At 40.3% G+C, this 23,457-nt stretch overlaps 2 protein-coding genes across 5 annotated transcripts in view; one reads left to right on the top strand and one right to left on the bottom strand.

Annotated features, from left to right (window-relative positions):
* Positions 1–6,595, top strand: part of RHBDD1 (rhomboid domain containing 1) — a 49,923-nt gene extending 43,328 nt beyond the window's left edge. For all 4 annotated transcript variants that reach the window (XM_042800091.1, XM_042800078.1, XM_033005522.2 and 1 more), the window contains one exon: positions 5,794–6,595. In XM_042800091.1, coding sequence (XP_042656025.1) covers positions 5,794–5,912 — 119 coding nt within the window. In that variant the 3' untranslated portion in view covers positions 5,913–6,595. The remainder of the gene's footprint in view (positions 1–5,793) is intronic.
* A 9,266-nt stretch (positions 6,596–15,861) lies between these two features.
* Positions 15,862–23,457, bottom strand: part of COL4A4 (collagen type IV alpha 4 chain) — a 78,772-nt gene continuing 71,176 nt past the window's right edge. Inside the window, exons 45-50 of the mRNA XM_042799850.1 lie at positions 23,010–23,126; positions 22,084–22,272; positions 19,969–20,255; positions 19,037–19,362; positions 17,659–17,855; positions 15,862–17,240 (exon numbers count right to left, since the gene is read on the bottom strand). Of these exons, the coding sequence (XP_042655784.1) occupies positions 19,099–19,362; positions 19,969–20,255; positions 22,084–22,272; positions 23,010–23,126 (857 nt within the window). The 3' untranslated portion in view covers positions 15,862–17,240; positions 17,659–17,855; positions 19,037–19,098. The remainder of the gene's footprint in view (positions 17,241–17,658; positions 17,856–19,036; positions 19,363–19,968; positions 20,256–22,083; positions 22,273–23,009; positions 23,127–23,457) is intronic.

The raw sequence follows: 23,457 nt of genomic DNA, 5'->3' as shown, positions 1-23,457 counted from the left end.
CGCTTTGCTTTCCTTTTGATGAAACCTGATGTGACAAAAACTGCTAGATGCTGGCAAATAATCCCTGGGTTTCAAACCAGCCAGACAATAAACAACTCTAATATTCAGTGCAGCAGCTTCTCTAGAGCCCATCTGTTTCAAAATAACCCTAATTCTGCCTACAAGGCGGAATGCTGTGTTGGCTGGAGTTTGTCCCGATTTCCGTGGCGGCCTGTGTGGCTCCGGTGCCATCTGCTGGGTCAGCCAGCGATGTCCCCGGGCCCAGCGCCTGCTGCCTCCCTGCCCAGAGGTGGTGCAAGGGTCTAAGATCTCATTATTTAATCACCTTGTTGCTTGCTAATGGAGTCTCAGGTGCACGATTAAAAGTGTGAATTTAATGTTGCCAAGCTAGTGTGTGCCCTCTCTCCTTCTGTCTCGTTTCTTGAAGGAAGAGAGAAATAGTGGCCCAGTTGCAGCTGTCATCTTAGGCATCCTTTACTAAACCTGTGGATCTGCATGGGTTATAAATTCTATTATTTGACCGTTAAATTGCTCCTCAAGAGTCTCCAAATTGCTTAAAGCAATTCGGCATGTAATACTCTCTAGCTCCTTTGCTTTTCCCTACAAGATGATTAGACTTGCAAAGTGCTTCAGATGTGAAACTTTTTGGACAAGATAAAGGCTTAAGCCTTTGTGGGATCAAATGATGCCTCTTTGCTGAGCTGACTTTGGTTTTGTGTCTACAGTTAGTTTCTGGTGGTTAGGGCACTTCCGGATATTAACCATATTGGTGATTTGGTATAGCGTGAGCTGTGAATGTCCACAGTAGAAACTCTGGTTGTTTGTCTAGTAGTGATAGCTACCTGTGCTTTAATACCCACATCATATGGAAGATTTAAAAAAAAGTAATAAATTTTGTGTTGCGATTGCCTTATTTTTTTCATATGTCATGTAATGTGTATAGCAACAGAAACGAAGATTTTTTTAATACTCAAGTTTTCATCAACTATGCTTTTTAACAAAATAAGTGTAATTTAATTGAAGGAAGAACAACAGTAATAACAATCTATTGCTCTCCTGATTGTCCTATAAAAGTACTCAATGTGCTAGTACTTAATTTGAAAAAATCTTTTACTTGCAAATGACCCATTACCAGTAAGGTGAACTATTCAGCATCAGTTCAGTGATGAAATGGAAGTTCAGAGTTTACTTCATATATGTCTCAAATATGAATCAAAAAGACACATTGAAACATTTATTAAGTTTCCTTCTGCTATCGTAAAGCCTCTGAGGAAGTTTTGGGTATTACCTGCTGTTACAAGTTTGTAGTACCCAGAACTGCATGAGAACCAAACCGAAATATATGTGTATTGCTGAGTTTTAAGTCTTTTGCTTGGAAGACTTGTATCCAGTAAGACAGTCTTAACTCCTTGTATTTATTGTTGGTTGACTTTGTTACAAGATTTCTCTGTTTGTGTAGAATTTAGAATATATTTTCTTGTTCTAAAACAGAAATATCATTCAGGGAGATCCTTATAGACAATGAGTATCTGCTTGTGTTGGAATTTCAGAATTGAGATAGTCATTTGTTTGCAGTCTGTTAATTGTAATTATAAAAGTGAAAGCTGGTAATAGAACTTAAGATATAAACCAAAAGTTTTTCTTAGGAATCAGAACCACCAATATCGGGCGTGGAATTTCCAGTGCCAAGTGTCCAATAACATATACCAAATAGTCTCACAGACGTATCTTCCTTTCTGCCTTATCAGATTGGGCCGTTGCATTTTAAAACAGTGTTGAACATGCCAGTAACTTGATTCCAAAACTTGGAATTTGACTGGAACCAAGAGAGCATGACAGACTTGAGTTTCTTGAGAGATTCCCTTGGTTAATCATGTCTCTTGACTTGAGAAGACTTCTGCTCAATATTTTTTATTTTTCTGTATTGTTTAAATGCAAGAAAAAGTGACAAATTTGAGTAACAATCTGCAAATCTGTGTTGTTTTTTTTAAACTAGTAAAAATGGTCTCACGGGTCAGCATAAACAGTTTTACAGTCGTCTTTCCAAAGTTGTTGTCATGGTTACTGTACAAGCAGTTCCTCGTGTAAATCTGGACATCGATCAGGTGCTGCCGGAAGACCAGGAAGCGAGGACGAGCGAATGCACTCAGTGGCAGCCCCGGCTGATGAGCTGTGAGCGGCCCTGCTCTCCGGCGTGCAAAACAATCTCCCTTCTCTCAACTGAGAGATGCTTGCTTATTCATAGCGGGGAAAAAGATATGTTAAAAAGGGAGGGCAATCAGTGTTGTTGCCTTCATTCCAGACTGTATGTCTGTGATGAACCAAATTTCTGATGCTGACATGCTGGGTAACCTCTGAACCAGCGCTTAGTGCACTAGACGTTATGCCCATAGGGGAATGTAGTTTCAGAGTTAGGTGCTCTAATGGCTAACTACAGTAAGTATTTTAGGCATGATAGGCATATTTATTTAACATGTGGATGAAAATGTTTAGGGTTATTAAACTTTACTGTATTGCAATAGTGTAAATTTAGTTAAACCAGTTGAAATTATAGGGGTTTTCTTGGTTTGGTCCAAAGTCCTATAGTTTTAAATTTCAGTAACAAAAAACCCCACACAGTGATAGGAAAGGCGTGGAGGGTCTTAGACTTCCATATTCAGAGAACACAGTTGGAGTTCACAATAAAATTAATTTAAAAATGTACTATGTAAGAGTTAGTGTTTTGTTCTGAATTTTTGGTACTATATCCTTTGGGTTTGTCTGTTATCTGTTGTTGTTAAGGTTTTTAAAATACTTTGAATACAATCTTAAAATCCACTAGTCTTGACTTGTTTTGCTGATGTGTTGAGAAGATTGTGTTTGTTGCTTGCACACAAGGCCAGGTGTTGTTTCAGTAGTAGCAGTGGCCTAATTACCATTGCTGAACAGCGCATCTTACAAATCTTTTGGTTAGCAAAAGGTGTTACTTCTTTAATATTTTTTATTATAATTAAAAAAAAAGGTGTCATGGAACTATTTTGGTTAACAGGATAGTTTAAATATATACATACATATATAAAGCCATATATTTCAGATAACTTCACTCCTTACCATATTGTTCAATGTAAAATAATATCTTTTCTTGAACATAAAGCTTTTCAAAATGCATTGTCAGTCTTCTGTTTTTGGGTCAACATATAAAGGAGCATTTTGCATCTCTTCTTACATCATCTCCTTCTAGTGATTGTTAAAGCACATTTATATTTGAAGTGTTGAGTGTATTTTATGGGGCCTGCCAGTACTTATCTTAACTGTATAAGTGGTATCTGATTTCTTAAATAAAAACTAACCAAGTATGCTATATAGAAAACCAGATCTTTTAATGAGAAATCTTGATATTTCATATGCCACTACAGAAAATAATTTTTAAAAATGCAAATGTTTTCTTAATTATGATGATTTAAAAAGATAATATCAAACTTTAGCATTAAAATGCAGTTTTGACTCTGGTGCAGCCATTTGTATGTTCAGGGTCTTGACTATATTACTCTTCATATATCAAAATTTATACCTCTCAGCTATTGTTAATGTTTATATTTAAAGTATACCCATCAGAAGTCAAAATGTAAAGAAAATACAAGGCATTTTAATTAATATTATATTATTACATAAAAAACACTGTGAAAAGCCCTTAACTTTCTGATTTTTTTTTCCATTTATTAACACCAGATATTACATACCATTAAAAAAATTAAGAATCACAGTGATTTTTCTTGTAAATTTTCTTGCCGTGACAACATAAACATTGTTGAGAGTGTTACAATGAATTCAGTGTTGTTTAACAGTTTCTTTACTTACTCATAGATGATGAATAAGATAAATACATCTAGATCTATTAATTTGTACTGTAGTATTTGCCTACAATTCATCAACATTGACTTTGAAAGATCTGTTGAGCTTTCTTAGGCCTTTTTTGTCTACACATATTTCTGCACTATTGTGAAAGGATCTGATGTCTGCTGACTACTTTGCTTTTGTGCCTTCCAATTTGAAGCTATTGGGTTTTTTAATTTCTAAATAAATGTTCATGGGGTTACAAAATATTGTAAGTCTGTGTTTTTTCTCAGCTTGTGGTCAACGGGACGCAGTAAAACAACGATGTGTTTTTCTTTTCAAACACTTTCTTGTGTAAGAAACAAAGTAAAATGATGGAAAATAAATGTAGTAAATGAATATTCAGTTCAGCTTAATTTTTTTTTTGTTAATGGAAACCATTCTGCCCATGCTGCAGATTGTATTAACTATTTTATTTTTACACAAGGAGATTGCTCTTGGATTTAGAAAAAATAAAATTCAGAAGCCTTGCAGTTAATTTTATCTGTGCCAAGCTCTATGACTTCCAGTACATGTTAGCTTTCTGTAATACTTTAGCTAATATTTGTCAAATAATGATAGTGTTTTTGGAGATGGCGTAACAGCTTAAATATTTTTCAAATTTGTCTCTAGCAAGTTGAGACACAGGGACAAGCTGAAGATTAAATACTAAAATATACATTAAATTAATTCCCTGTATGTTAATATGAATTTTAAAAATCCTTTTAAACAGTGCATCTCATTTTATAAATGTTAATATTGCTGTATATCAGAGTTTGAGCAGCTATAGTTATCTCTGGAAGCATTTTCCGAGAGTCTGACTTCTTGGCAAACACAAGAGGAAAATTATGAGCATGTTCTAATATTTTCACAAAATCATACATTTATTGGAGAGTATTGTACAAACTAAAATGCTTTTGTAACTGGATCAGAAACTAACAGAGCCTCTTCGTAAGTTGGATTTCCTGACTTCAACTCCTGTAAACAGGCCTGATGTGCTTGCTACAAACAGTTTCTGATACAGGATGTAGCTGTATTTGAAATTCATCTTGAAATGAACATAGTAGTACAATGCTTACTTTTGGTTTTCCATATTGACTTTTGCTAACTTAAGTGAGATCCTAAGGTGAAAGTTTAAAAAATACTGAATGTTACAGAGGCTGTTTTGTTATCTTTAAAGCTAATTTGCTTATCCTTCACACTGGACCTATGCTCAGAAGGCAGTCTCTCATTTTTCTTTCCCAGAGCCCTTCAGTTGAGGTGGTGTGTAACCCCAACGTTTTAATCATTTCCTTGCTTGGTGACTTACAGTGAATTCTGAAGAGCTGCTGGAATAGCCTGTTCTTGTCTTCTGTTGCGGTGCCAGGGCAGAGAGCTTTCTGTCGTGGTGTGCTATTTCTACACAGATTAATCCGCTCACAGTTCTCTCTAGCGGAGCTGCCACGTGTAGTTTATTTCTGAAATTACTTGCTGCCAGCTAAGGATGGGAGTTTTCTGTGCATCTGGTATGGGTCAGCACATGTTGGACTGCAATACTAAAAGCAAAACCAAAAGTTTATTTTGCCAGAAGTAACTGCTGAGGATGTTTAAATAGTTTAACATTCTGAAGTTTACTGTATAAAGTAGAGATTGTGAAAAACATGAACTCTCAGGTTAGTACTTGTTAGATGTTTGGGTGTTCTTTTGGTTGTGGGTTATTGATTTCATTTTTTTGTTTGTTGGGGTTTGTTTTGGTTTGTTGTGTTGTTTTGTGTTTTTTTTTTTTTCCTTCAAGTCTTTATGAGCGGTTGCTGGAAGTTGCAATTGCCCCGAAACTGTCAGAATTGGAAACATTCAACTCACTGTTTCCTTTGTGTTGTGATGCTTTGGATTACAGGATATATATGCATTTTTCTCATATTACAAAACAGAGTAACAGTTGTTTTTCATTGTGTCTTGCAGATTTTGGTGGAGCAACATACAATAATGAGTGGCGACCCTATGGTTTTTGGTTTCCACCTGAGCAGCATTCAGAAGAGGAAATAAGAAGGCAAAGGCTTCGTAGGTTTGAGAGACGGTGAAATTGGCAGGTGTTGATGTAAATTGTAAAGTCCTATTCAGAGTTGCCAAAATATTTGCAGATTTATTTTTAATATACAGATTCACTGTAATACTTTTTCCACTTTTTTACTACTAGTTGCAAAACTGCAGATCATTTTCTGAGTTCAGGCTCATAATTGGAACTTGCATAAAAAGTGTGAGATGGGAATCAAAATGTGATCTTTGGCAGTCTCCATCTCAATGTACCTTAAATATGGAAGAAGGCTGATGGTTTTACCAAAGTCTTTTTTCTTAAGTTCATTTGTGTAGCTTAAAGAATTCCTTGACTTTTTGACTGATGGTATTATCAGACAACAGGTTTTCTTCATCTATCACAGATGAAAAAAAAAAAAAAAATATCACTTTTTTTTAAACAATTGTAAAACTATGCAATTTTTCCTTACAAACTTATTTCTATCTATGATGACCAACTGTTTTTGGGATTGGCATTTGAAATGTCACTTGAAAAGATTGCTTTGATGACAACAGCTAGATCATATGAGTCTAGGCTTAAGCTCTTCAGCAGTCTTGCAAACTGTGTGAAAAATAGTTGCAGCTATCCTTACCCTAAGGAGTTATTTAATACAACCTTTAGTGTTACAGTCTTCCTTAAAACATGCTATTTTATCTAGAGCTTATATGTGATAAAAATGAGTTATAACTACTTACTGTTTTCTGAAGCCTTTCTTAGTATTTATGTTTCAAATAAAACCCTTCCCTTTGGAGTTGAAATAATTTGTTAGGAGTTTTTATGGAAAGGGAGATGAGTGTACCATACAAAGAATATTTTTATTTAGTAACATACTTTTTCAAAGCATGTATTTTCCTTTTCAATAAGGTTTGGAAATTGTGTCATGTACATACTGTTTGTACAGCTTTAGAAATTCTGCTATTTCTCTATATGTATCTCATTTGACATCCAGTAGCAGCAGTAAGAGTTTGCAGACTGTGTTGGGTTTGCATGGCAAGGTCCTGGTATCAGGGGGCTACAGGGGCAGCTGCTGCGAGAAGCTGCCAGAAGGTTCCCCCGTGTCCGCCCGAGCCAACGCCAGCCGGCTCCGAGACGGACCCGCCGCTGGCCAAGGCCGAGCCCAGCAGCGATGGCGGTAGCGCCTCTGGGGTAACGGATTTAGGAAGGGGGGAAAAACACCCGAGCGCCTGCAGCTGGAGAGAGGAGCGAGAACACGCGAGAGCAACAACTCTGCAGGCAGCAGGGCAGCGAAGCAGGAGGGGCGGGAGGTGCTCCAGGCGCCGGAGCAGAGATTCCCCTGCGGCCCCGAGGTGCAGCCCGTGGGGAGGCAGGCTGGGCCCTGCAGCCCGGGGAGGCCCACGGAGGAGCAGATCTCCACCTGCAGCCCGGGGAGGACCCCGCGCCGGAGCAGGGGGATGCCCGAAGGAGGCTGTGACCCCGCGGGAAGCCCGCGCTGGAGCGGGCTCCTGGCAGGGCCCGTGGGCCCGTGGGGAGAGGAGCCCGCGCTGGAGCAGGTTTGCTGGCAGGACTGGTGACCCCGTGGGGGACCCACGCGGGAGCGGTCTGTGCCGGAGGGACTGCACCCCCTGGGAGGGACCCACGCTGGAGCAGGTCGTGAAGAACTGCAGCCCGCGGGAAGGACTCACGTGGGAGAAGTTCGTGGAGGACTGTCTGCCGTGGGAGGGACCCACGCTGGAGCAGGGGAGTGTGAGGAGTCCTCCCCGGAGGGGGAAGGAGCAGCAGAGACAAGGTGTGATGAGCTGAACACAACCCCCATTCCCCGTCCCCCCGCACTGCTGGGGGGGAGGAGGCAGAGAGAATCGGGAGTGAAGTTAAGCCTGGGAAGAAGGGAGGGGTGGGGGGAAGGAGTTTTTAAGATTTGGTTTTATTTCTCATTATCCTACCCTGATTTGATAGGTAATAAACTAATCTCCCCAAGTTGTGTCTATTTTGCCTGAGATGGCAATTGGTGAGTGATCTCTCCCTGTCCTTACCTCAACCCACGAGCCTTTCATTATATTTTCTCTCCCCTGCCCATCAGAGGAGGGGAGTGATAGAGCTGCTTTGGTGGGCACCTGGCCTCCAGCCAGGGTCAACCCACCACACAAACTTGTGGAGATCTTGCCTAACTATAGGCTACCTCGAATTCTTTATTTTCTAGAAAGAATTTCTCTACCCAGGTCTTAGACTAGTTGATAGGAGACCAGAGAGCTCGGTTGCCACTTTGAGCAGACACTCTACTCACTGCTTGTCACACAGTGGCTGTCCTGCTTGTGGCACTTGTGCCTAGTCAGTAATGTTAAATAATGAACCTGAAGGTTTTTTGTTCTAGTATCACTGAAAAGTTACTCATTGCCCAGGATTTTTTTCCTCTTAATAGAAGAAATTCTTTTGAAATTGGGAACACTCCTCTAACTCTTTTCAGTCCTGAAGAGGTGTGATTGCACAAGAATAATTGGATTATTGGCCTTTGGCACAGAACTATTGGAATCTCTTTAGCTCTAATGTAGTAGAGCAATAGGATTTGAAATTTAATGGCTTCTTTTCAGGTACATGTGATCACCAATCTGTGCTTTATGAAGTATACTTCTCTATGGAGTTATGGTCTAAATGTAGAAACAAGCGCTCTGTTTTTCATACAGAAAAAAAATCCTGAAACTCCTTTTTTTTTTTTTTACTATGTTCTTTAAGAAAAGAGTAGATCTTCTGGTTGTAACTAAAATTTTGTTTGCTGAAAAATGTGCAAGCTGTTCTCGCTCTCCTGTGCCATTCTCACTTTCACCATCCTTCTTACAACTATTGTTGATTTTTATGCCAAGTAGCAGCACAATATTGTTATGCCAAATGTGTGGCTTAAGGTTCTGAGAGCCAGAAGACATGACTGCAGCATGATTATGGAGATACTCATTCAGGTAGCGTAAGAACACTGTTTATGGAAACTGTTTTCTGGCAGATTCTAAGGCCCTTAGTACACAAGGAAGCTAATTTTTGGTGCATTCTTGGTCTTGATTGTTTTTCTATATATGCAGTAGCCATAGAATAAAATAGCAGATATTCTTAGTTAAGTTTTCTATGCTCACTAAAAATAAGTATCAAAAAACTGCATATAGTTTGCATATTTTTTTCAGTGGGTAATAATTACAGGTAAATGAGGCAGAAGTAGCATTGGTTCCTCAGTTTAATCTTTTAATGATTTGGTCAAAAGTGTCACTGTAACTGACTGTATCTGTTCAGCTCTGTTACTTTAATGATTTAAAACCACTGCATTAGCCACTAGTCAGTTGAAAAATAAATACTTAGGTAAAGTCAAGAACATGATTACCGTTCTAAAAGCACTTGTTTTTGTAAAGTGAGATTAGAAATACTTCCCATTAAACGTTCACAAAAATTGTCTACTAATAATTGTTTATGTTTTTACTTTTTTTGTATACAGAATTGAAATAAATATTTTTTTACATTTAAAACTGTCTTTTTTTCATTAGAGCAATTAATGAGGTCTATATTTTAAATTACAGGGCTGCCACTATATTGTTGGAAATGAAGACTTGTGATGCTGAGAGGACAGATTGATTATGTTGGGACTAATTTTGTTTCTTTTGAATCTAGTGGAAGTTTGGGGATTGGATTATTGGGAAGTTCTGGTACTTAAAGTATTTTGAGAAGTTTATTAACAGAATGATTCCTTAGTATGGTTTTTACCTTTAAAAAACTCCTATCATTTTAGGTTTCAGAGCACTGATGATGGCAGATGTAAGTTGCAGCTGAATATCTAATATATGCTCTGTTGCACTTTATCTCTTCAGGGACAAAAATTAAGGGCAATCTACATAGATGAGTATTCCACATTGTGTATTTTCTGACACTGTTTAGTGCCTGACTAACTCTACATAAAGTAAGGATTCTTTAAGAAAAGCAGTTTTGTATAAAATATTTTAGCATCTTTGCTGAAGGAGCTGTGATTCCTTGTGTTTTTTTTTTTTTGTACTTCCTCTGAACTCTCGTGATCAGGTACCATGTAAGAAATTCCACCCCCTTAATTAATCCTAATCAGCAGACTTGTTAACAGGCACATACTTGAAATTTAATGCTTGAATGACCTAACACATTGCTGCTAATAAATATGGGTTTCTTGCAGTCCAGAATTAAGATGTGGTAAAAAAAAGTGTGTTTTAACTTTTGAAATTCTTTTCCCTATTCTGTCTTGTCTTTAAGCACAGGCAAACTGTGTGTTCTTGTGTGTGTATGCTTTTCTTCCTGTCATTGCCACTTCTCCTAAACGGGGGGGGGAAATGCCCTTGTGAGAGAACAATATTCAAAGCTGTTCTGCATGCCAGCAGGACAGGCCGTGCCGGGTGGGTGCGGGTGGAATCAGTGGTCTCCATACGGGCTGTACACCAGATCAGAATCTGTCCTGCCCCCCTTAAACGGGCGCGTTGGTGCTGGGGGCAGTGTGTTGGTTCTGCTGCCCCGCCGCCTCTGAGCCGTCCTTCTGCCCGAAGCTCTGTTTTCTGTGACTCCCTTTCAAACAAGGTTTGCTTTGTTGTTTGAGGAAAATCAAACCCACAATTTTCATGGTCCGTTTTTTACAAAGTTTGAGTAATGTCAACTTGTTTTTTTTCACAATATCCCTTAAGAACCACTCTAAGAATTCCGTTGGCATAAAGGGTGTAGTAGGAGACAGTGAGGGGACTGGCCACTTCAGAGGGGTTTTGCCTTTTTGGTTTGGTTTTATTTGAAAGCGAAAGGGAGAATATAACTCTTATCATTAGGTTTTATTTGTTCATACCACATATGAAGATAAGTAAAAAAGAGCCCGGATATTGGTTCATTAAATTAGTGATATATATGTATATATATAAAAGTCTGTGGAATGACGATCCATCTTGGGAGAAAAGGAAATTCTTAAACAGACCTTGCTAGGAGCCTGTGTTGATTGATCTGAAGAAAGTCCCAGTTTTGATAGGTTTTATGCTAAAGAAGGAGAAAGAGGAAAGAGAGCGTACCTGGTAAGAGGTAGTCTTTGTACCAAGTCTTTATGGCAGATGTCTTACTATTTGTTTTTTATATATATATATATATATACACACACATACACGCACATATATAAAGGAGCTTAAATTGCAGATGATAGAGTAAAGCAGCCATGAGCATTTTTAGTCCAGGATGGTTATCCTGACCAAATGAAGGCAAAATGACTTGCCTTTTCTTCTCTGTAGTAATTCCATGATTGGAAATGTCTGCAGGACAAAAGTAACTTCCTTTTGTTATCCATCACTCTCTTTAATTACGATACCCATATATGCTAAGTGTATATACTCATAAATATAAGAATAAAGAACTGCTGAACCTTTGAACCTCCTGCTTGTATCTAGACCGTGGAGCTCAATGGGTGCACGCTGTCTGAAGATTGCACAGCGTATCTGAGTGAAACTTGAATGAACAGCTTGAAAAACAGTTCAGGTACAGCTGCCTGTTGTGTTGTTGCGATGTGACGGGAATGGGTGTTGCAGTTCATTTTCACTTCTGATTCTGTGACTGGTGAATTGTAACAATTTTTGGTTAGCGTTGAGTGACTAAGTGTGAGTCACTTCAGCAAAACAGCTGGCTAACAGATACTCGTGTTGATGTGACTTCTCGAAGGAGTGTGCAGACATGAAGGACAATCATTTTAGGATGTTATTATAAGCTACTAAGTGTCTCTTATGTTATAAAAGAAAAAATAATAAAATTGGTAATTTATTTGTTACCAGATTTCAGAGGGTAAGGAAATATTAAAAATTCTCAGCTTTCAGTTGTAGAACTGTTCCTAAAGCAATATCATGCTTTGTGAAGGGTCTAAATCTTGTAATAAATACTGGTATCTATTTACTCTTTCAGGAGCTGTGAAAATTTGAGACAGTTTGCCATGCAAATTTAATATGGTTTGGGTATTTCTGTTTATATGAGGCACTCAGAATGGTAAAGCAATTGGGTTAATAAAAGAGAAGATCGAGTGTATGTATGACAGTCTTCTGCTGCATAAGAGCAGTGATAAGTTCATCGCTTGTCCACTGATAAGAAGAAATTGGCCTAATTTGCAGCAAAGTGGCTGGAAGCAAAGGACTTCTACACATGTAGATAGCAAACTTTTCTAATAGGTTTAGGGATGTTCTGGAATTTCCTTCTTTAGTTTTTTTTGGAGCAGGTTAAACCTGAAAAGGGCTGCTGAGGAGGTAAACAGTAAATGTTCTTGCCTTGGTGGAGAATGTAGGGTTAGGTTAGGTCCTTCACCAAATTATTCCTTACAGGGATCATTTAAGAGCTATCGGTGGGTGGGTCCTTACACAGGTAACAAGGAATGGCTCCTAAATCTGTACAACATTGAGTATGGAATGACCTGTTTGCTGACCTTTTAAAATTATAAACTAAGCATATACGTATGCAGTTCAGCACCTGAGGTGACTGTTGTGTATTCTTTTGCCCAATTAGCAAGTGGATCGTGTTCTTAAACAGCTGAAGTCATCTCTAAAGCCAATAATGGAACTCAGCTGCTTTTGGTAAGGTTTTTCGTTTACATTAGTACAAAATGTAATTCGGCAACTTCTGATAAAAGCTTCAAAATACCTGGTGTGCAGGGGTCAAACCTGGCACTGTCATTTTGTCCAACATTTAAAAAAAAATAGAGTTTGTCAGAGCACCCTTGATTCTAGAAAGCTTTGCTGTTCAAAACAGCACTTGAGTAAATGTTTATTTAAAGGCATACGCTTTCCTGGCCGGGGGTACTGCAGGTATGTGTGTATTGCAGTGCGTCTGTTGGGGGAAGCCGGGTAATTGTTTTGCTGCTGTTTAGGGCTGAGGCTTCTGATTGTATTAAAAAGTACGTTACTAGTTCCATTTTCACTGCTGCATGTAGCTACAGACCTGAAATCCAGAATGAGCAATTAGTTTATAAAAAGGTACTTTGGAATTGGATTATGTAAGTGAAATGAGTAGGACAGAGGGTCAGTGAGCAGTGACACGTGTAATTTGGAAGGCACTGTAGTGATAAACCATTTCTTAAGGCAGGATGCTTAAATTCTCAGTTTCTGCACATCGTCATCAGGAAGCATACGTGGTACTTGCAGAGATACAGTCTGTCTGTGTATGACCCGAAGTTCTATAACATTGGTACCATTTACTGCATGCATTTCACTTTTTACATGCATCTTAAATGTCTAAACACAATAAAAATAAAACATTTGAAAATACTAATTTGCTTTAGCATTTTTAAAATACCGTATGTGAACTCTAACAAGCTACAGTTCCAACTGCCTCAGAGTAGCCATTTTTATTAGAGATTTCTTCAATTCCCATCAGAATTAATTGTTCTCTACCTTTGAGAAAGTTTAATCTCCATTCCAATGAAATCACCTCTGTGCTCATTGTGCTAAATTGTGTAAGAAGGAGCATCTGTCTACTATAGGAGTGGTATTTGTAATCTGTGCATGGAAGACTCAATTCTGATAAAGACCTTGCTTTTCTGTGTACCGAAGCTTTGTTTAAGCAGGCTGAACATGATGTTGGTTCGGGGCTCGAGTGCTTCATTCCAAATCTTTCTGCAAAGCACTCGGGGGTAATACACAGTGGTTGTTCTTTACCGTGGTACCTTACTACGTAGGTTTGTTTAGGAATTGGTTAGAATTTTGTCTGTGTTTTGCATTTCTGCTTCACTGAATCTGTGGAAAACATTAAAATGGGGAGTTCCAAACACCATGAAGCTCAAGCCACCTTTTGAGAAGCTGTCGAGCACTGTGTGGTCAGGCAGAAGGTGAGATTTGCTATGAGGTTGCGTTAGATGCTGAAGGCTGCCTACAGTGTATTGAGAAGCCAGGGCTGGGTAATACATTCACTCTAGACTGATAAATGTGGAGTTGTGTTGTACTTTACACTTAAAATACCACCTCTAATTCACCTTCCAGTACCTGTTGGAGCACCTGGATGAAGTGTTAAATATGACAGTGGAGCAGAATCTGTTTGAAAGCTGATGGTGATTTTTCCTCCACCTGGCTAGTTTTCCAGCTGGTTAAGGTGAGCAGAATTGCACAAGCTATTTTTGTTTTCTGTTTCATTTAAACTGCTGATTTCTGAAATAGGATCCAGTCATGAAATAGATCCCCATTTTGATGAAGTGATTGCTTCACCTGCTGGAAAGCTTTTACCAGAGTTGTCGAACTTTTTATAGTTTCAGAGTGAAGGCAGGTCAGCTCTGTCCTTGCCTGACTGCTCCTCTTCACAGCTGGCTTTGGAGAAAAATTTTTCTTGCAAACACCTGTTCCCCGTTATAAATCTTCCCCATGGCCTCAAATGTGTTCTTGTTTTGTTTTGCTTTGTTTTTTTTCTTTCTTACCCAGACAGTTCTAATACATGTAAAGCATCAGAGCAGAAGTCCACATATTTGCAGCCTTTAGCTATGTATGGCATAATTGAATGCAGTTAAGTTCTGTAAGGATTGCTTGTAAGCCCTGAAAAGGCCAGGCTTCAGTCCGGGGTGTTTGTGAAAAGTGATGTTATTCCTTGTGGTCCATGTGGAACAACAGAAAGTTTGTTCCCAGATGGATCTGGTTTATTTCCTGAATTTGGATCTTGGTAATACCTAAAGGATTGATGCGGGCTGATGCTGTGGTTTTGCACTCTGTGCTGCAGAGCTCACGTGCTCATTGTAGTCCGGCGATCTTCAGCTGTATAGTGGGAGCAGAAGGCATGATGCAGATCATATTTAGTTTTTTCTCAGTAGTGTGCTTTAACATTTTCGGGGAATCTTTTTCAAACAAATAACAGCTTGGGTTGACAGATAAAAGCTTTGTTTAATTTGCCTTAAACACAGGCAAAAAAAAATGTATGGACTGTAAGAATTCTATGTTTTTTTGGCTGTTTTGACACTTAGTTTGTTTCTCTGGTGCTTGTGAACCAGCCAAAGTAGGAAAAGGTTGTTAGGTTAAGAGTTTCCTCTGGAAGAAGTCCTGGAACAGTTTTGCTTAAACTTGCTGCACATAATAATGTGATTCTGGGCATGAGTCCTGAAGCAGTTTGCTGCTGTGGGAACCCCAAGGTCCGGAGGAGGCAGAGGTGCTCCATGGCAGAAGAGGCTCAGCCCTGGAGGCCGGGAGCCCTTGCAGGACTCGAGCCGAGCGGGTGCTCCCCCCGAAGGGCTGCAGCCCACCCAGCACCCGTGTTGGAGCACAGGGGAAGAGCGAGAAGGCAGGCGCAGCACAGAGACATCGTGTTGTGCCTGGGAACCCCCCCAGAAGCACTCTGCCACCTCTTGCCCCACTGAAGGGGCTTGAGTGTAACCTGCAGCAATAACAAGGGCCAAAACCTGAATTGGCAGTTAAATATCTGTGCTTAATGGCAATAAATTAAGTTAAATTCTGCACGTTGAGTCTGTCTAGCCCACAACAGCACTTGGTAATTCATTTCCCTGTTTATATTTCACCCCACGATCTTTCTTGATCTTTTTCCTGCCGCTGTCCCCCCTGTCCTGTCCAGGGATGCCCAGCAGCTCCCCGGCACAGGGCACTGCTGGCACGGGGGCACGCGGGGCAGCCGGGCCGGCCCAGGGCGGGTGTGCTTCCCCTGCAGGGAGAGGTGCAAGTTTGGGTGGGCTCGCAGGCCCCAGCTAAACATTTTTTCTGTTTGCAGTTTAACCATCTTTTGTGTTATCTCGTTCCAATACCTGTTTTTAGAATGTGATTTATGGACTTCAAATCCAGAAATTCTACCATACACAAAGCACGCTTTAAAAATACCATTTTTTACAATACAGCACCACTGTGATAAAACGAGCGATACCCGTTTTCAGGTTTCCTTTATTCTCTCCCTTTTGACAAGGCCTGTATACACCAAAAGATGAAATTCCGTTCAGAAGACATTTTCAGTATTAGGCCTGTGCATCTCTTCCCTTGTCTTACGAAAAACAGCAAATGCCGCAAAAATGGCCCCACTTCTTAGCAGCAGGTCAGGGCTCAGGCTGGGCAGTGTTTTTCTTCCACAAGTTACCTTCCAGAAATCCTGATGTGGAGGGAGGTGAAGGAGAGAGAAGAATCTGACAACTGCCCTGGGGATTTGCCATGACGTCGAGCCAGGCACTGTCCCCGCTTCCTCGCCACCCGGGTGCCAGGTTTTGCAAGGGCGATGGGCGAGCAAGCCTCCTCATTGTAAACCACGGGTTCAGAATTTAATTCCAGGGCAGTTCACCCCGAACAGTGCTAATTCCAAAGACCTCCAAGTGCAGCCAGCGTTATTTTCTGTGTTGCTGTTAGTATCCTGCCTGCTGTTTCGGATAAAATTCTCTTCTCTACCGGGCCTACACAAGATCCAAAGCTCCTGAATGCAGCAGTAAGGGTAATTTGGACTCTAAGGACTAGCACAGGGCCATTGCCTTTAGGAGTGTTTTTACTCATGGACAGTTTCAGCTATTACCTTTCATACATGATTTCATAATTAAGTACCCCATGAGTTATTTACCAGTTATTTTTCTGCTTATAGTCACTGGACAAATGATTGCAGAATTAAAGCGTATGCTGCTTTAGACTTTGGTCTTTCTTACTTGCTTTGTAATATTAAGCAGTTTATCTGCAATTTCATTTTGAATTAGTAGAATATTTCTGATAAGTGACTTACAGAGTCAGCTAAGCATGGAAGGAGAATTTACACACCTAATAAATAGTTAACATACCTGGTAGCTTAAAAATACATCTCCTATATAATACGTTCTTATAGAACATAGTAAATTGTACCTGGCACAGGTGCAGAAACCCTGCATCAAAATGATGGAAAACCACGATTGCCTTGCATGATGTTTTTAAGTCAAACAAAAGAGTAAGATGGTAAAATGCCATAAAATGGCTTATTTAGATTACTGCATCTTGGGTTTTGTTGATTCTCTCAGGTGTTTTTAACTTTTTTTCTGAGTACTTGTTCAGGTTGGATGAACACAGATCCAATTCCAAAATCCCATTTGATTCCATCTTACTTGTCATCCTATGACAAAGTTTGCAATAACACACTGTATAAGATTTTCTTTATTGTTTATCTAAGTGCAGTTAGAACCAAAAGCCCCACTGTAAATATTTCCAGCGAAGCGACCGCCCTTCTCCAGAGACTTCCTAACCTGAGAGGAGGCTGCAGATGCGTAGCGGAGGAGCTGGTGAGAACTGTCAGGAGAAGCTCACAAGTGAGCCCTTAATGTGGAATGACCTGTAACACTGAGGGGATGGGAACATCACCTGAGGAGGGGGGGTCTGCTACTGTGAACATAAGCCGAGGCTGCCAGCGCGCTGTGGTTTGAGCTGTGGCCCTTTTGGAAATACAGCTCGCGCACCTGAAAGAGTAGGAGGGTGGTTAAGGCACGGCGCCCCTCTCTGCCTGCGGCTCGGCTCGCCCACGAGTGACCTCCGAGGCTGCTCTGCAGCCCCCAGGCGTTGGGCTCTCCCTGGGGCCGGGTTGGCAGTCTCACCGCCGCGGGCTGCTCTCGGAGGCGGGGGGCTGCGGGGCAGGGCTCCCTCCCGCCTCAGGCGGCTGCGCGGGTGCGGGGCCCGGAGCGCGCCGGGGGGGTCACCGCGGGGTGAAGCGAGAGGTGCGCCCTGGCCCAGGCGGCCAGGGGGGCCCCCAGGGCAGCGCTCCCCGCGGGCCGGGGGGGCGGTTGCGTGGCGGTGAGCGGAGCCGAGCCGAGCGGGGGCCTGGCCGGTAGCCTCGCAAGGAAGTTGCACAGTGGGGCATTTACGCTCGAAGGGACTTACCCTCTGAGTGTTCGGTGTCCCGCTGGCTGGGAGCGGAATGTCCGTCCTTCCTGCGCTTTGAGTTTGTGTATCCAGCTTTTCAGTCGGCTGATCAGCCTGCTGGACTCACGGTGGCTTCGGAGGCAGTTTTCTTTGAATCGGGACTCTTGGACATGGATCTCTTTTTCCTTGAAAATCCTTCTGCTGGGGGCATGTCTCTTGGTGAACACAAATTGAAAAGAAAAGTGCTGGAAAAAAACATTTTATTCCATTCTAGTAAAATATAGCTTTTTTAAGTGGTGAAAGGAGCATTTGTGGCCCTTCTGCACATGATGAATTCGCCATTTGCAATTTGTATTCCCAGTAGCATCACCATGATTCCAATACGCACTTAATAGTTCTGGTTTTGTAGCTGAATGATGGAGTTATAAATGTGTTAACATTTTCAAAAGGTGATTAGTGCTTTAGCTTATAAACATTTTAACAATCAATGCTTTAAAAAAATAAAAAGCATCTCTTAAGCTATGATTCCGTAAGGATTTTAAAGGTGATGGTTCTTTTTTTTTTTTTTTAGTGGTGTATTTATAAAAATAAAGCAATAAATGAACCAAATTTATTAGCTTCAAGTTTAGACAATTGTCCTAAAGTTTCTCATATTCATCACTCAGATAAGTTCACCCATTTTATCACCACACTACTCTTTCTTTTCAATAAATATTAGAAACTGCTTTGTTTCTTCAGCTACTTGGTTTGGAGCTTAATAATTTAACTACTCTTAGCAATTAATTGTGAATATATATATATAGCTTTTTAAGGATTCGTTATCTCATCCAATTTTATTTTCTTACATAATCTGCTGTTAAATGGATTTGCAACTTTTTGTTGCTTATGAGAGCCGAACTAACAGTGCTTTTGCAGTTTGCTTCAGTGCTGCAATGGTAAAAGACTCTGATCTTAGTTTTTTTTTATTATGAGTTTTTTTAACAATTACATTTTCCCCTGCCCTCGGAAACAGCATGTGCAAGTTTCTTTAGCTTGGGATATTCAGCTATAGGGATTTAAGCAATTTGTATGTTTGCACATCTGTATCTATAAGGATAAATATTTATAACATGCCATACAAATGCACATACTCTTCCTGTTGTAAATGCCATTTTGAACAGGAAATCCATTGCCTTGTGGGACAGGTATAGTATATTATGGCTGAGGGACTCCAATGTGATGGAGTTTCAGGTTTTTTTTTCTTTTTCAGTTTTTTACAATAGATTTTACTACTGGTAGATGTGTATACATGGGTGGATGAGGCTCAACAGATCTTTCATCTTTTAGTCTTACATATCCATTCAAACAGAGTGCTGCACACTTTCAAATGTATTCAAATATTAAATACTGTTTAAACCTTTAGCACGCTGTTCATCTTTACGCAAGTCTCACTCTGGCTGTCCATTTTTGTTTGGCTGGTTAGCCATGCTTCAGGCACACCTGGCATCTACTGATTTTTCTCCTCTGCTCTTGTCCTTCTTTCAGAGTTCCTGATGGGGGGGCTGATGCAAACTGCAATTCAGGCATCACGGTTGTTAGCCAGAAACTGTATTCATTAGCAAAAAACTGACATGTTCCCCGCTGACCCTGGCATTCAATGAATGGTGCTGATCTGAAGTCTTCCAGGCAACTTCCAGGTGACATAAGGGACTGTCCTCCACCCTGATCACCAGATCCAGTGTGCTGGAAAAAAACAATGAAAGAACAGGATAACTGTGCATAAAAAATAGGTAAATTATGTCAATCTGTCTTTTTCTGACTTTATTTGCTTTTGACTGTACTATTTTTGGTGATCTTAAGTTGGAGGAGACTTCCTTCACTGGAGGAAGTCTTAATCTGCTCTGCAATGAGCTAATCTCAGAAGCCAGGTTATTTATTTTTCTGGTATTTATCAAACTGAAGAGTAATCCAGGTTGATTCTAAACAATGCTGTTATCTGAACTGCTGCAAATGTAACTAGAGGATGGCATTAAAAGGACCTGGTCCTCCAGTTCTGAAAAATGTGTCTTTGTACAAGAAAATCCTATTGTTTAATAAAGACAAGCAAGCAAAATCTTAGTAATTTTAAGAAATGTGTAGCTTAAGGCTATAACTTTAGTATCTATAGCTACGACCAGGTTCTGCAATTTGGAACTAACCCTCCTCTTGTTTCTTTTTGTGAATTTTCTTTTTAAATGTTTGCTGGACACTGGATAGCTTACTTTTCAGAGCTAAAAATCTTTGAACGTTTAGAACACAAAAGCTGTATGAAAGAAACTTACAGATACGAGGATATGCCCGGACCCTTACCATCAAAAAGGAATATCCTATCCAAAGACTCCTCCAGTTCACTGGGCAGGGAGGAATGGACTCATCTTGGCTGTGAACTGCCACCGCTTGGGCTGGGGCCTCACACACGGCACATCTGCTTATGTACGGTTGTATTTCTTCCTCAGAGAGCGGTGTCGTTGGTAAAGGAGCAGCACTTGACAACCAGTAAGACTTATCATTTCGACTGGCATAGTAACAGACTTGGTTGATATTACAGTAAGCAAAAGGCATGGTATTAAACACAGGAAGACAAGATCCTGCCAGACCTGAAAGCAGTAACAAACGATGCAGATTATTCCACTTCTTTCTAGGTAAATTGAAAATAGTGTTCTGGGTAGTGTTGCTGCAAAACTACATATCTGAACAGGAGTTACGCAATTCACAGATTAAACCTCCCATGCTCTTTCCCAAAGTGGCTAGTTATATTGAAAACAGAAACTGTTTTTACTAGTATGTATCTTCCTTTGATCAATAATACTTAATTGTATCGCAATCCAGCGTTTAAACATGATGTAGTTTGTCACCATGAGAAACAGTTACGATAAATTTTTTATCAGCGCCAATGCTGAAAAAAAAAAATTAGGCAAGAGGTGAGGGCTGGTTTAAAAGGAGATTAGCTATTTTCAAACTCATTAGGAGCAGTGAGAAACCAAATGCCAATGCTGATTAATAGAAAATTTTTCTAATGTATGACAAGCCGTTGCTACCAGTGCATTAGGCTGAAAGCTCAGCAGCTGTTCTATTGCCGTTCGGAAAGGTTTCACAGACTCTCAAAGTGAAAAGTAAAAGGATTGAGGGATTTTGCAGAGCCAGTCCTGCGAAATTCTTATCAGGCAGACATCAGTGGAAATTAAGAAGTGACTGTTGCGTACTTCAGAGGTGAAGTTCTTCTTCCAGAACTGAATTTAGACCAGTTTCATGATCACCTATTTAGTTAACAATAAAAATCACTGCATATGTGTTCTGCCTTGAACTTTGTGTGATGTACTATTTCTGTAATGCCCCAAACCCCTAGTGCCTTCTTTAAAGACATGTGACATTTCTATACAGAAGCCAGTTTTGTTTATTATTGATAATATTCCATTCCAGTACTGATAAAGGATCTGAAATAGCCTGAGTAAGGAAAATGCCTGCAAAAAGAACACACTGGTCACAGGAGACAAGGACTTTATTTTCTTTGAATCTGATTTTCACTGCTGTTATACAGAATTCTGTTACCAGCTGGCTCTCCCAACTGTTTGGGGAATGCCAAACCCCCAATAGTGAAAACATTTCAAAGCAACACTGCTGTATTAAAAACACGTCCTTTTATTGCTCTTTTAAACATTTCTTTTTTGCCCAGCTTATTAGGACCTTGATCCTTTCCTCCTAGGAGACTTCTCTGTCTCTTGTATAACAAAACAGCAAGAATTCAGGAAACTCCTTCTGTGCAAATTGCCACCAATCAGTTTCTCAGGCTGCAAGTCAGGCAGCTTATTTAGACAGCTAATTTTGGTCAGAATTGTATACATCTTAGAAGAAATGACCTGAGACACCAAAAGGAGCTGTGTTTGGGAGAAATTTGACTGTCTTTTCCAAAAATTATTACCTTCTGACTCCTAAAACCACACAATTCTGCTGTACACATGATGCATAATTTTATTTGTAAAAGTTATTTATACTGTCCAGCTGTAACCACTTGCCTTAGCCAGCTCTTTTTCCCAACTTCTATCTACAGTGAAAAGGAGCAGATCCTCCAGGGCGTTATTTCAGAGTGGCCAAATAAGATTCCTGATCTAGGAAAATCTCTCCAGTGAGTTCAAAGACATCCCAAAATGACTAGACAGGATAAATTAAATAAACCACTCATCTCTCCAACTTCTATTCAAAATTTCTTAGACGTAGAAATGCTTTTTTCATTCAACTGCATAGCAGCAGAAACCCATTTTAAATGGGTCACATAATAGGGCGGCATAATCAAGTCCATTATAATCAGTGTAAATTAGTGTAAATTCTGCAGAAAATAACTGATGACTCTCTAGTGTGCTCCACTTGACTTGTCTTTCATTGTACAGATCACACCATATTAGACCTTAACTGTCCTACAACACATACCGAGATCTTGATTATGAGCTTTCTCTTGTCCTTCCAGGTACAGCAGACTATAGCCAGTCCATAATTTTGGCATCCCCTGTGGACAGAGTGGTTCTCTGTCTGACTGGCTGTGAAGGACGAGCAAGAATCCACTTCCAGATCTAATATGGGGGCCTGGTGGTCCTGGGATACCAGTCTGGCCAGGTGGACCTTATACATAGGAGAAAAGGTAAAAGAAATTTACTCATATGAACACATAGCTAGCGTGAACTTTTATTTTTTACTATATTTAAGTGTTCAGTAAGGGGTACCTGACTGAATATAATACAACTGCACAGGTTGGCATGGGTGATAAAGAGAACAGTAGACTCATGTTATCCTTACAGGAGAGAAATGAACTAGATTGCCCCTGAATGCTTGATAGTTGACTTTTCTATTGTGCCTCTGTCCTGTGCTGTGTGGATTAAGAAATGAACTGAGGTGGACAATGACTTCCCAGACTTACTCACTAGGATGACTTGTTTGGACTGAATTTGAATCCCTGCAGTAACAGTTAATGCTGCTTCCTCTCATATGTATCAAAACATTAATTTATTAAACAGCAGTCACAGTTAAAATACAATTTTAATTACTCACAGACAGATGCACCATTAGCCCCGGCTCAGACATGCATACCTATGGTATATGGTGTTTAAGCATGTGTGGTTAATTTCCTTTCTGGTTAATAATGGACGCTGAGATAGATTTTCTTCTGATAGATCTTTTCACGTGTTACAAAATCTTTCACAAATGTCACTATCAGGGCTTGAACTGAGAGAGGGGGAAAGAAGTGTCACAGTATCTCAGGCTTGAGGTGGATGTATCCATGTGCGAATTGGGAGAGTAGAGAGAAAACTTGGTCTATGCATGGCTCATCTCTTCCCCCAGAAGTCACATTCCATTCTTACCTCGTGGCCCAGCGTATCCTTGCTCTCCTACATTCCCTTGGTCACCCGGAGGTCCAGGTGCCCCAGGTAAGCCATCTTGACCTGGCAGGCCGCCTGACCCTTCTTCACCTTTTCTTCCTAGATAAATACAAAGCATGCGCTTTCCCTTCATATGGCTGCATTTAAAGGTTATACATTGTCCAAACATACACAGCGTGCAGAGGGCCACTCAGCAAAACCGACACTATGAAGAGACGATGCTTCAGGACAGAGAGGTGCAGAACTGCTTTCTGCGGGGAATCCTCGTTACAGTTTATTCACCGTGTGACCACACTAGTGGCTCAGAGAGGCATGGCTTTTGTAACAGCAATGCTGGTAAGGTTTTATGTCCTCTCTACAGAACTTGTGTGATTTACAGTTGCAATAAAAGCACTAACAAACATGATCATGACAAGCCTTGCAGAATTGT

Source organism: Tyto alba, unplaced genomic scaffold (genome assembly GCF_018691265.1).
Source record: "Tyto alba isolate M040663 unplaced genomic scaffold, T.alba_DEE_v4.0 Super-Scaffold_10, whole genome shotgun sequence".
NCBI lineage: Eukaryota > Metazoa > Chordata > Aves > Strigiformes > Tytonidae > Tyto > Tyto alba.
This window is presented reverse-complemented; position numbering and strand designations above follow the sequence as displayed.